The sequence below is a fragment of the Suricata suricatta genome, chromosome 8 (assembly GCF_006229205.1).
Source record: "Suricata suricatta isolate VVHF042 chromosome 8, meerkat_22Aug2017_6uvM2_HiC, whole genome shotgun sequence".
Taxonomy (NCBI): Eukaryota; Metazoa; Chordata; class Mammalia; order Carnivora; family Herpestidae; genus Suricata; species Suricata suricatta.
The window spans coordinates 9,660,665-9,674,353 of record NC_043707.1 but is presented as its reverse complement, the minus strand read 5'-3'; the positions used below and the strand labels follow the sequence as shown (position 1 = coordinate 9,674,353).

The window sequence follows — 13,689 nt, the reverse complement described above, 5'->3', positions numbered from 1 at the left end:
GACTGGTTTCTTGAACTTGACAGGTGAAAATACCAGACTTCCTTTTCAACCCTAGTAACCGGTGACCAGTTTCGCTGGGATGGAGACAACTGCCCTCCATGGACCCATGGTGCTTCTAGAAGGAAAACCACATCATGGCTGGCTGTTCCTTTTCGTAGGTAAGCAGTGCTGCCGGGAGTCACCCGAACACGACTGGGGACGAGAACCGCCACAGAGAAGAAGCAGGGAGCTCGGGCAGGGGTTCTGCCCACAGGAGATGAACATTTGTCTGGGCCCCAAGCCCTCTCTGGGGATCCAGACCCTGCCACACAGGGGCGATGGGCTGCACCCGGAGGCCAAGCAGACATGTGCCTGTGGGCTGTTCCGAGGACCCACAGCTTGTCGGGCCCAGTGCCGGGGGGGGGCCTCGGTCAGCGGGCACTGCTGGGTCATGAGGGCTGGGTGTCAGAGTTACCCAGTCAATATCTGGTTGTCTTCGTCCCCTGGGATTGAGCGGGTCACCGCCCCCTTCCACCCTACCCTGCATTTCCTCACGGGAGCAGATTCACCTACTGCATATCCCGTTTGTCTTGCAAACCCTTTGATATACAACGGGCCACATGTAGGCCACATACAAATTAGCGGACACCCAATTTTAAAATCAGATTTTATATCAAGATACAGGTTTCTGCCATCTGGAGAGACAGGAAGTCTGGCCCCCTGCAGATCCACCTACCACAAACGGACTGGGGAGAGCAGTGGCTGACCCCCTCACACAGGACCCACACCCCTACCTGAGGTCCCATCTCAATGGCCTTGCTCACAGGACCTGTATTTGCCACCATGCCCCGGTCGACAGGGGGCAGACTCGGGATATTTGCTCTCTTGCTCCGGGATGTGGGGAAGGTGCGAGGCATCGGTAAGCGAGGTGCTGAGTGATCACGGAAACAAGTCAGGAGGGGACCTCCCCCTGGGGCAGTTATGTCCCAAGGAAGGGTGTCAGTCCTAGGGGCCCACCATCTCCTACAAATAACACCTGGCTAATAACGACCTGGTAACTTACAGAGGCTAAGAAATACGGACAATGGCTGCCAGGGGTAAGAGCTTCTCCTCCGTACCAGCCTGGTCAAGGAGGTCGGGGGGGAGGGGGGGGGATCGGGGCACATTAGTGCTGACCCCTGGTGTGTCCAAACAGAGCCCCAGCACATCAGGAAGCAGGCCAAAGATCCCGCAAGCCCCAATGGCCTCAAAGCTACTCCAGGACGAAAGGGTTCTAAGGAGGGGGCCGCAGTCACTGAACCTCTGGGTGGACGCTACGAACTGTGGCAAGCACCCTGCATCAGAATTCGCTGCCCCCTTGTGCAAAACCTCGGCCGACAGTCCTCCCCAGCCTCAGACACTGCTGGGTCCAGAATCCAGCTCCCGCGGAGAGGCCTGCCTGGCAAAGCCGAATCAGGCTGGCGGGGCTGTGCGAAGGCGTCGCTGCCCCGGATGCCTCGTTCACAGTGCTCTCCCCGGCGAGGGTGACAGGGATGCCACCACAGTTGTGCTGCGCCACCTGCTCTGTGGGGCCTCAGCCAACTTGGTAGCGGAGGCGCGGCCGGCTTGCTATTCTGACTGCTCGGGACGCAGCGCTGATTTTGCAGCTCTCGCTGTAGGGGAAAGCTGGTTTGGGAGACACCCTGCCCTGGGGACCCTGACCAGGCTTTCTCCAGCGTTCCTGCCCTGCCCCTGCTGCTCTCCTGATTGCCTGCCCTGCCCTGGCCCACTTCCTTCCTCAGCCCGCACCTCCTCTCCCCTCCTTTTCTCTTTCCCCACCTCTGTGGCTACAGGACTCTGCGTCCCAAGCAAGGAGTGATTCCCAATTCCTGCAAGACCGGACTCTCTGGGGTTCAAGAGCCAGGAAGCAGGGCTCCTGGACGTTCTTGGCAAGTCCCCAAATCAGAACTTACTCTTCAAACACTCCCCACATTCTCTGCACCGTTTATTACTGTAGAGATCTATAAAGATTTACTTCTTATATGGAAAACAGGAAGTTTGCCGGTATTTGCAAAGAACTGCAGCCCGGTGCCAGCCCCCGAACACCGATGACACCAGCACGCACGACAGGGGACTGTTCCCATAACCGTGGGGTGCACGACCCTCCTCCAAGGTTGGCAGCATCGCACGGAATTGTGGGGCAAAATCACCAGTGTAAAGACTGAAGTGCGCTTCTGAAACTTATTTCTGGGAACACCATTCACATCAAGTATACTATGTACATAAGCTGATTAGGACTTATCTTATTTGCAAGAATGAGTCATTGTTTGCAGTAGACAGAACCATGAACACACGCTTCAGACTCGGTGGCAGCTAAAGCGAGCCTGCCTGATTAGATGGTGGCCGTTTCTCTCCCGAGTTCCTGCCCTGGTTCCTGGAAAGGTCACCCTTCACCACCTCCGTGTGTTGGGGCTTCCTGCTTCCCCTTCTGCTTCCCTGGCATGGATGCCTTCATACCATGAATGTTGATTGCTGCCCTTCAATTTCCATGCGAAATGCAATATTTTCCCCCTATTTCTTGATGGGCTTTTTTTTTTTTAATGTTTTTTACTTATTTTTGAGAGACAGAGAGAGCACAAGCAGGGGAGGGGCAGAGAGAGAGAGGGAGACACAGAATCCGAAGCAGGCTCCAGGCTCTGAGCTGTCAGCACAGAGGCCGATGCGGGGCTCAAACCCACGAACCACAAGATCATGACCTGAGCCAAAGCTGGACGCTTAACCAACTGAGCCACCCAGGTGCCCCGTTGATGGGCTTTTCTTGAGATATGAATAGGTATATGTCCTGAGAACCACAGGAAGGCACTTCCGGCTGCTGTGAAGCTCAGAACATGCAATCCTTGGAGACACTCATCCCTTTTCCCCTGGCTCCCAATTCACATTTAGGACCCCAGAGACCGGTTTCTAAACTCAGTGCCTTGCCTTCCCCTTGTCTGCTCCCACACCAGCTTCTCTTCTGTTCCCTTGACCGCCAACTGCCCAGCCTCAAACACTTGGCCCCATCCGGTTCAGGTCTATTCCCACCGTTTCTCTGGGTTACGGTGAACACCCACCACCCCCCACCACTCCCCTCTCTCCCAGCTGCTGGAAGGATCCTCCTGAAACACAGACCTGTGCCCAAAGGCGTGCACAGGCAACCCTTCCGGAAACCGGGATAGAAACTCCCTCAAGACCTGCACGCTTTTAGGTCCCAAGCTTCCCATCTCCCCCTTTGATGCCTATCAAAATTCTGCATATCAAATTGGCACGAGAGGGTGCTGTTTAGTGACATCAGTCAACATTTTTAAATGCACCTTCCCTCTGAGCCAGTCTGGCTTCTAAAGACCAGTCGTCCAGATCTATCTGCCGAAATGTGAACCTACTGCAACATTCCTGGCAATGCTGTCTGACAGAGAAAAGTCTGAAAATCTCTTAAATGCTCCAGTCGAGCAATGGAGATATAAATGACCCAACAGCCGCTGTGCTGGGTACTGTGTAGCTTTCACAAGGAGCGAGGCAGCTTTATTACATTAAAAAGGCCAACTACAGAACGCTGTGTAGGATCTGGCTTCGACTTACGTAAGCGCCAACGATTCCGACAGCGTTACATAAGCATCTCGTGGTGGTCGCTGGGGCGGGGGCACAGCACTCAGCGGAGTGTTTACTTCTTAATCTCCTCTCGTTCTGTAGTGTTTCATTTTTTTTTTTAATACCTTACGTTTATCACTTCCTCCAAAACGTCTGTTCCCCAGACTCTCCTTCCCCCGTGCTTCCTTTCTGCTGGTAAAAATAGTGACACACATGCGTGCTTACTACGTGCAAAGGGCTGTTGGAGGAGCCTGACATCCAAGCGCTCACGGAACCCGCACGGCCCCCCATGAGGTGGAGGCCACGACAGCCTCCACGGTACAGATGAACACACGGAGGCTAGGGAGAGCGTCCCTGACGTACTCAAGGCCACACAGCCCGTCCAGAGCAGAGCTGGGGAACAAGCCGGGTGGCATGACACGTCACGAATGAATGAGTGACACGCGACCTTACAACATCAAGCCCTGCACAGACGTTGGCCCCCGAGGCCAAGTCTGCGTCTCAGCCATCGGTATGAGACCCCTGCCAACAGGGGCATGGACACAGTGGGCACTCAGTCATGGCTGTTGACCTGGATACCAAGGTGGTCTCCGGTGAGTGGCCGTGGGGCACCTCTGCCTCCGCCTGGCCTGGAAGGATGCGGGATGTGTCGGCAATCTCTCTTACACCCGGACAGCCGGGCCTCAAACACAACGGGGTCCAGTCACTGCTCACCTGCCCTTCTCATCGCCTCGGCCAGGATGCCAACTCCTGGGGCACATGCCCGACAAAAGCCTTCCCGCCCGCCCTTCTCCAGTTTCATTCTCTACCCCACAGCCAGAGCGAACTTCTAACCATTCAAACCAGGTCATTATCACAGCCTTGCTCTATATGCTTCCGGGGCCTCCCAACTCACTGAGGATAAAAGCCAAAGTCATCGTTATGGATTTCAAGGCCCCATGCAATCCGTGTTCTGGCCACCCTGGCCTTAAGCTGACCCACTGGACTCACTCCTGCCCCAGGGCCTCTGTACTTACTGTTCCCTCTAACTGCACACCCTTCCCCCAGAAATTTGCCCAAGATCTTTCCTGACCATCTGATGGAAAACACCACTGGGTGACTCTCTAGCCTCTGACTCTGTGTGAACTTTCTTCAAAGGCCTTATTATTTGGCAGCGTACATGTTTGTCTATTTTTCCACTTTCCTATACCATCAAAGCAGAGGATGTTTTTTTTAATCTTTGGTTTTGCTCCCTACCATAAACCAAGAGCTCGCTGAGGACTCAGTAGATGTTCCCTAAATAGTGATCAGATGGAAAAGATGTTTGCTGAATGCAGGCTCCTCTGAGGGGGGCTTTCTGAGTGTCCACTCAGCAGTGTCTGTCCTGGACGGGTTCCAGAGGCGCCCATGTTTTCCAGCACTCGTTAGAGCTGCACCGTCCCCTCCTCCTCCCTCTCGTCCCTCCTCTGTGGACCTGACCTCTCCCCATTTCCCAAACAGGAAGGGATGGCAGAGGCAGACCCTAACTACTAAGTGGCAGGAAGCCTGGGGACATGGAGGCTTTCTGAATGTTTGAGAAGAGTAGCTACTGTCCTTGTCACTGGCAAACAGAGGGGCTGGCTCCCATCTCCTCGGCCTGGAGCCCTCAGACCCGGAGGGCCACCAGAAAGAGCCTGGCTGGGGGCACCTGGGGGCCTTTGTTGGTTGAGACTCTGACTTGATTTCCATTCAGATCATAACCTTATGGTTGTAGGACTGAGCCCTGTGTCAGGATTCTCTCTCTTCCCCTCTCTCTCTTCCTTCCTCCCCTTCAAAATAAGTAAACTTAAAAAAAAAAAAAAAAAGAAAAGAAAAGAAGAAGAAATAGCGGGGCTTGGCTGGCGGTGATTAGGCGGCATTTAACACTTCATCTCTCCAGGCAGCAGGGCACGGGCCCCCGGGGGAGGAGCCTCTGGTAGTGAGCTCCCAAGGAATGGGGCACTTTCCTGTGGGCAGAACACCACCCCTGGGCCCAGGCCGGCCTCTGGGGCCCCCGGAAAAGCCAGAGCTCAGCTAATGCAGCCGCTTTCCCAAGGGCCGGCCCCGAGTCACAGTCCGGAGCGGGGGATCCCTGGTAGAGGGAGGAGGAATAATTCAGAATGATCTTGGGCAAACTGTTTACGTTTTCTAGGCCTCCCATTTTTTGCTGATAGGGATGGATAGATGTACGGCTGAAGAGACATACAGAAACATCCTTGGGGTTTTTGTAAGGATTCTTCCCTCCTGCTTCTCAGGAGCCGCCATCTCAGAGAAGATGCGGGGCGCTTTCACGTGCACTCACTTAACGCCCCAACAGATGGGTGGTCCTGGCCCTGTTCTCCCTGTCTCACACTTTACGACCCAAGACACAGAGGCCAAACCCTTGCCCGAGGTCACCTTCCACCTTAGTGGTGGAGCTGGGGGACCTCACAGCCTCCAGACTCCCTACCCCTTCTGTTTGGCCACCAGGGGCCTCAAACTCCTGTTTCTGAGAGCCCGGCAGCGGACGTAAATCAATGAGGCAAGGTGGGGTGGTTGCAAAGGTGCCAATTTGGGCATCACTGTCCCATCCAAAGTCACTCACCTTCATATTTTACTTTAAACACTGTCCACACCGAACCCGTCTCCCACGTCTGGCCACACCTTTGGGATTTCTCGCATCGGGTGGGCACTCCTCTGTGGCACCTGGGCCACTTGGAGCCTGGAAGGCTCGGGCTAGTCCACGGAAGCAGTGGAGTCACAAGTCCCTAGGAAGGAGCTAAGGAATTGCTATTAGCGGCAACTTGCAGAACGAAAGGTCTCGGTTTGGGGTTCAGGTGATCCCTTCGTGGTGCACAGCCTGAGGCAGCTCAGCCCCAGGCCAAAGCCCTGTTCACCGGGAGAAGTGGTGGCTCCTATTTCAGCAAAAAAACACATTCCACAAGCGTCCGAGGAAGTGCAGCAGCAGATGGGGGCGGTGAGGGGGAAAACGTCGGCCACGCTTTCTGCTGAAAATTCAGTCGGGAATTTGCGCTGTGACCTACATTACTCCAGCCGCCGCCCGGTAACCTTGCCCCTCCCCTTCCCGAACAGCAGACCGTGATGCATCTCCCAAGGATGAATTACTCGGCAGAAAACATTTTAATAACGTGCTAAATGACAACACAACCAATCACGTGAGCTTTCCCCAGTTTGCCGTCCAGTTCCACAGAATGAATTCTTGGGAACCAAGCCTCCCTCGTTAATGCACCTTCAGAAGAGCACCTGACGTGCCCGCAGGGTCTGCTAATGTCTGCCACGTTTCACGTCTCGGTGCCCACCTTGCCCTGAGATGCTGGGAGGGCGCAAACACGGGGCTCCCAAGGAGGAGGCTCGTAGGGGGCGGCCCTTCACCTGCTCACCGTCCTGGGGTGGGGGTGGGGTGGGGGGTGGAGAGCAGACTCTGGTCCCCATCTGATGCTCAGGTTCAAAATGGAAAAGAAACGGTCTGCTTCCTCCCGCCCTGCTGCTGGCACTGGCGAGGTCGGCGGCGGGAGGCGGGGGGGATCTGGAGAACGGATCCGACCGGCTGATTCTTCAACCCCCAGATCTGGGCAGATAGCAGATTACTCAGAAGTCGGGGTGCCCTGGCGGAATACAGTGAGATATGGACACCCGAGAGAGAAAAAACAGAGTGGAAACGTGTGTGCAAAAGTGGGTCCTGTTGGATACTGGACTCCAGGGCCCGCAAGCCTAGAGGTGTTAAGGAAGATTTATGAAGAGTAACGAGCAAATTCTACCCACCAGCTTTGAGTCCCCTGCCCTCCGCCTCACCCCCACCCGAAACCGGAGCGGGACCACCTTTAGGAAGTTGGGCGGGGAGCAGCTCACAGAACACGTGCAGGAGCAGAGTGCGGCCAAATGTGTTGTGGGTAACGCAGGGTCAGGTTCCATCCGGCCTGTCTTGTGGGAGGCAGGACCGTGAACTTGGGCGTCTGCTGGGGGCCGGACAGGTACGGGGAGCGAGCGCAGGAGAGAAGCCACGACCACTAAGCGAAGGGCGGGGCAGGCTGGGCTCAGGGTGCAGGCGACCCCAGAGCGGGGGTCTGGGAGGGCAGGCAGCACTGCTCCACTACACCCAAGGGTGGCCAGGTGGCAACGGGGTCATACACGTGTGCCCCGTGTGGGGACAAAACACGCCACACAGACTGCGTGGCTGTACTCGGGCAACAGATGCTGACTTTTCGCGGTTCTGGAGGCCAAGAGCCAAAGGGCTGGCAGACTCAGTTCGAGGGGAAGGCTCTCTTCCTGGCCGCCTCTGACGGGGCCCTCACGCGGCAGAGCGAGCCAGCCAACTCCAGGCCTCTTCCTCTTCTCATAAGGGCACGAATCCCATCGTGTCGTCCTTATGACTTCCTGCCAACCTCATGACCTCCCCAGAGCCCCACTTCCCGATTCCACCACGGTAGGGTGAGGGCTTCCACACGCGAGTTTGGGGAGGACACAAATGTCAGTCGGTAACAGGAGAGGACCGATTCTCATTTTTCCAGAGAAGCTTAATGCCTGATTTGACACTGCGATTTTGAGATTGGCAGCACTTCAGTTAAACAAAAAACAAAGCTCCACTGGACTGGTCAAAGAAAACAGATCGGGGGACGTGCAGGAAGTGGGGGACAGGCTCAAAGCACAGGCTGCGGGTTTGTCCCGAAACGTGGGATACGGCACCAAACACCCAGGGCTCCCTGTGCGCTGGCTGGGTAACCTGGGGTCAGCAGGTAACCTCTCTGGGCCTCACTTTCCTCAGCAGTTCTGACTGGAACCTGGGGAAAGGGCCATTTTATCGGCAGGTCGATAGGGTCCCACCTGCTAGGTTCTCGGGAAGACTGGGAAGAGGAGGTCAAGGAGGGGAGCCCCTGAGCCAGGGCCTGCAGTCTGTGCTCAGCAGATCGAAGGGTCCTTAGCACACAGGTCTACTTTTGTTCAGTAGCTAAAAGGGGCTTTTAGAATCCTGAGTCAGCATTTGAAAGAACCGAGGAAATCTGTCAAGAGTTATAAGAATAATTATGCTTTGTAGGGTTTATTTCCTTAACCAAGAGAGGTTTGTTTTTTTTTTAATCAGAAATTCCTTAGGGTGAGATTGGAGCTGAACGCCAGGCACGCTGTCTTCTGCAGGCACACGCGCGGGAGAGCATGGCACCAAGGTTTACCAGCGTGGACAAACCTTCCACGTCCCCAGAATGAACCAGTCTGCAGGCTCCAGCCCGGGGCCCCTACCTCACTCACAGAAGAGAGATGGGCCGGGCAGCGTCATCTGGACTCTGGGGAAGCCAATGGGAGGACGTGGTTTACTTCCAACAGGGGTCTAGGCTAGTGCTTACTTCCAAGTCTGGTGTCAATACTGTGTCACCTGCCACAGGTTGTCCTGAAATTCTTTGTATTTTTCAGAGCCCAGGACGCTGAACCGTATGCTCTCTGTGCTCATTAGGCACAAAAGGTTTCTCCCTCAGCTCCGATGAACGGCAGCGCATGGCTGAGCTCCCCCAGCACCCCGAGCTTCTCAAAGGACACACAATTTCCAGACTCCCGCAGGTGGATGTTTGGTAAACGGCCAATCAGAGATGCCGGGCGGCCTGTGGCAGGCAGGAAGGATGCCAGCCTGCGAGCCAGCCCAGCAGTCTCTTCTCCCCAGACTGGGGCAGGCTGCCTGGCTTGGCATCAGGGTCTTAGGACTGACTCTCTACCTCGGTTTTCACCAAGGAACTTAGACCAAACTCACAGGACTCGGGGACAGGTTAATTTCCGACACATATCACCGGCCAGGGGGCTGCCTGGAATAGACCGGGAACTCCCCTCACGATCTACCATGGCGCTTTCAGAACAGCGAGGCTAAGCTCCGGCACCGCCAGGGAACGAACGCAAAATGTGGTTTTCCGTAGCGTACGGTCGGAAAGAAAGGTCCCTTGTGGGGCACCAGGGTGGCTCCGTCGGTTGAGTGTCCGGCTTTGGCTCAGGTCATGATCTTGTGGTGTGGGAGGTCGAGACCCACATCTCAGGCTCTCTGCTGTCAGTGTGGAGCCTGCTTTGGATCCCCTGTTCCCTTCTCTCTTCCCCTCCTACCCACTTGCACTCGCTCTCAAAAATATACACTTAAAAAAATAAAAGGTAGAATGCAAATTTTGTCTTCTTACAACAAAAGCCCTGAAAAACGTAGGAGAATATGAGCTAGCTGCAAGCACATGAGAGGGGCAGCCTGGCCAGTGTCGGTCTGGTCAGAAGTTCAAGCTGGAAAGGCCGGGAAATGCGACCCAAGGAGGCCCCCTCGCCCGCCCCAGCCCAGACACAAGCAGAATAAACCCGTCTGAGGTTAGAGTGTCACTGGGAATGGGGACAGACCCCCAGACCCTCAGCGCACTGTTCTCGAGAGCTACGCTGAAAATAAACGCTTATTTTACCCCAGCACGTCACACAGCCCCAACCAGAGCACCCCACTAACGGGTCCCAGTCCCATTTTGGGGGATCCACAGGTTTGCCACATGGGGTTTTACATCTTGAGTTTCCATTTGATGCTAACGTTCTAGAAACGATACAATTTCTTTCTATAGCATCTGAAGGCTCTATAAAAAATCAGCTACTCCTCCATCATCTCCAACCCAATTCTGTGGTATAGCAGACCCTCAGTCAAGTAGTGACACCAAGGGACGGCCACTTGCCAGGGAAGAGTGGGGGGCATGGAGTCAGCACCAGACACGCTGGCGCGGCACGTGGCCATGGAAAGCACATGCCCCACACCAATGCAAGTGAAGCTGCAGTTTCAGAACATCAACATCCATTGTGTTGACAATTTAAAACTGTAAGGACTGTATAACCGCTTGACGTGTCAACAAACGTCTCTCAATTCCTGTTCACTTTTATGAGAGAACTTTATGCCTGAATTTAGGTTAGTTCACACTTAAAAGTTACTTTCATTTTAGTATAACTTAAGTCAGTAGCAGTGGGAGTCTGAGTATTTTCCCTTACATCCATTATCTACTGAAGCAACGGTGGCAGGCTGATTTGGTTCTAGAACGTTCGGTGAGCTGCAGAGAAAATTACTCTCTCCTTTGATCAAAGGGCGCAAAGTATAAAGCCACGCAGGCCTGCATGTACTAGCAAACCTCAGCTCAACCATGCTCATGGGCTGACCCGCTGTCAGGAAGCCTTTTTGGAAGTGGGCGGAGCCACGAGCGGAGAGTGGGCGGCGCCTCGGCTCCAGTCCTGGAACACCTGGGCTCCAGCGTGTGGACCAAGAACGCTCCCTTTGCCCGCCAACATCTGAGGCGCGGGAGGAGGATGTGCAGGGCGCAGCACCCAGGGGACCAGCACTTACACAAAGAAGGGCATCAGCTGCACCAGAGTCTCCTTCTTGGGGCTGGCGGCAAACTCGGGGACCACCTGGATGACCTTGTTCATGACGCTGCGCAGGTAGCTCTGAAGCTGCTTCCTCCGCTCCTCCACAAACTTGGCATCCTGGGAAAATAGACACATGGGGCTGCTCAGGGGCACACTCCTTCCCTTCCGAAAACAACCCATAGAAGATACAGCGATGGAGCACCACCACCCAGACAGCTCAGGTCTACTTGAGTGAGTGCAAATGGGGTAGCGGAGGCTTTCCATGTGTGATCACGCTGAATCAGCAGGGAAGGTGCTCATGATGTCATTACTGAGAGGGGGACAGCAGGTCCACGAGACCACCCACAGTGTGTTCCCATGAACAAATGAAGTCTTAGCAACTGTGCCTGTGATTTATAGAGGACATACAATGCACCAAGGGTGGTGGTGGGGCCAGGGGACACGGTCACTGTCGTGTTGCTGGTGGAGGCCACAGGCCAGTGTAGGACATGTGAGTCAATCCAGACACCACACAGGTCCAAGCTGCTTTCCAGAGACATGTTTGCTTTATCATCACAGGAATTTTCTAAAATATGAATCAGTGACCACCATTTAAGAAACATTTTACTGACGGGGTACTTGGGTGGCTCAGCAGGTTAATCGTCTGATTCTTGATTTCGGCTCAGGTCATGATCTCATGGTTTCTGAGATCAAGCCCCACATCAGGCTCTGGGCTGACACATGCCTGCTTAGGATTTTCTCTCCCTCTCTCTCTCTGCCCCTCCCCTGCTGGCACCTGCACATTCTGCTCTCTCAAATAAGCACCAAAAAAAAAAAAAATTGTATTGATAAACAAATTCCATCATCTCTTGAAAAATCAGGCTATGGGGCCACGCCAGGCGGAGGCTGTGCAGCATGGCTCGGGAGGCAGGCGCAGGGCCCTAGGTCCATGCAGTCTCCACCCCTCGGTGCTCTGGGGCTCCGTCTTCTGACCCTCCCTCCACCCTCATGTCTGCTTGGCCCTTGGTGGCAGGGATGGCTGCCCAGGGCTGCCTGCCAAGAACCAGAACTAGAGCTGGGTGACAATCTGCCGTCCCAGGGTTGAAATCCTTAACGATGTTGAAACACGGGGCCTTGGAGATTGTAGGGCCCGTCCTGCTCATACATATCTGCACTGGGGGGTCCTGGCTTATCATGGCCGGTGTTGGGGGGGCCAGAGACTCTTTCTCTGTGAAAGTGATGCTTTTTCTAGACTGAAGAACCATGTGAGGTGAGTAAGGGAAGAGTAGAGAGGGGGGCGGGGGAGGAATGAGGTCATCCATCCTCACAAGAACATGAGAAGAGATGTGACTAATCGCACATGACAAACGAGGAAGCGGCGGCCTGGAGAGGGTGCGGGTGGATCGCGCCTGAAGTCCCATGGATGGAGCAGGGCACCCGTCCCCGCCCCCTGCCCTGGGGCAGCAGAGAGGTAACCGCAGAGGGGCTCGGCCAAGAGTCCGCTGAATGAGGGGGTGCTCAGAGGCACCCGATCCCACTCTCTCCCGGATCTCCAGAGAGGAGTCCCCACAAGGCCCTGCCAAGGACCTGAGCACAGCAGGGCGATTGTTTTAGTGCTGCCTGATTTAGCAAACAAAAACACAGGGTGGCCGGTGAATCTGAGTTTCAGATAAACAATGCATAATTTTTCAGTATTCATAACTCAATCTTCAATAATTCATGATCCAATAATTCCTCAGTATTCGACTATGTGCCACACAATAAAACCTTCCCATGCTATTCCTGGGACGCACTTGAACTAAGAAATTATTCATTGTTTATCTGAAATTCCCATCTCACCGAGCAGCCTGTGTTTCATCTGGCAGCCCTCCCGGGGCGCAGCAGGTGGGAGGAGGGGACTCGGAGCTTCTGCTGCCGGCAAGCCCCCCAGGTCCCAGCCAGCACTGAAGGGTGCCAAGGCCGCTCCAAGTCCAGGGCCAGCGCAGCCTGGCAGGAGGCGCACCGGGCTGGAGAGCGGCAGCTGGCCCTGGGCGTGAGCTGCAGCCACTTGTGCTGCATTCCTGCTCTGACGGCCACATGCTGCTCTATGGCCACTGAGTTTCAAACCAGTTAGACGCTCCTCCTGGGGAAGGGGGTTCACGTGGCCGATTAGTGCCAAACGGAGCTCAGCGGGCCTGAGTTCTAAGCGGCGCAAGGAGCCCACAGGCCTGCCTGAGAGGCTGCAGAAGGACCACCAAGGGGCTTATCAGCCCCAGAGGTCTCTCTGTTTTTACACCAGGGATACTCACCACCCTCTAAAGCAACAAGGGGAGACAGGAGAAGGCTCTCCACTCTGGAGCAGGGCTGTGCAACAGGATCCCAGGGAGGCCAGGATGCTCAAAATGAATGTAGGGGGAAGCTACCAGGGGTCAAAAATGCCCATTTCTCCTGGTCTCAGTGCCTCTTCTAAGGTCCCAGGGGCAGCAGTGACGAGGAGGAAAGATGAACACCCTGGAGGAAGCCCTAATCCTTCCAAGTACCCATTGCTCCAGAGCTCGGGTCCCTGGAACGCCAGCTGGCCCCTGAGAAAACCCAACATGGCAGCAACCTCAACTTGGCATGTGGGCAAGTACATGCCCGAGGGCTCGGAATCAGGAGACAGAGGAGCAAGGTCCCAGGTCTTCAACCCGTGCACGGTCAGAGCCACCCCCGATCCAGAAGACATTCTTCAATTTATAGAAGAGAAACCTACAGGTCCTCCAAACTACAGGCTCCCCTAAGACAGAACTCAGTTCACAGAAATTC

At 55.0% G+C, this 13,689-nt stretch overlaps 1 protein-coding gene across 1 annotated transcript in view; it reads right to left on the bottom strand.

Annotated features, from left to right (window-relative positions):
• The window catches only part of LOC115300137 (sorting nexin-29-like), a 283,725-nt gene that overhangs the window by 32,646 nt on the left and 237,390 nt on the right, over nucleotides 1-13,689 (bottom strand). Inside the window, exon 7 of the mRNA XM_029949758.1 lies at nucleotides 10,904-11,043. Within this exon, the coding sequence (XP_029805618.1) occupies nucleotides 10,904-11,043 (140 nt within the window). The remainder of the gene's footprint in view (nucleotides 1-10,903; nucleotides 11,044-13,689) is intronic.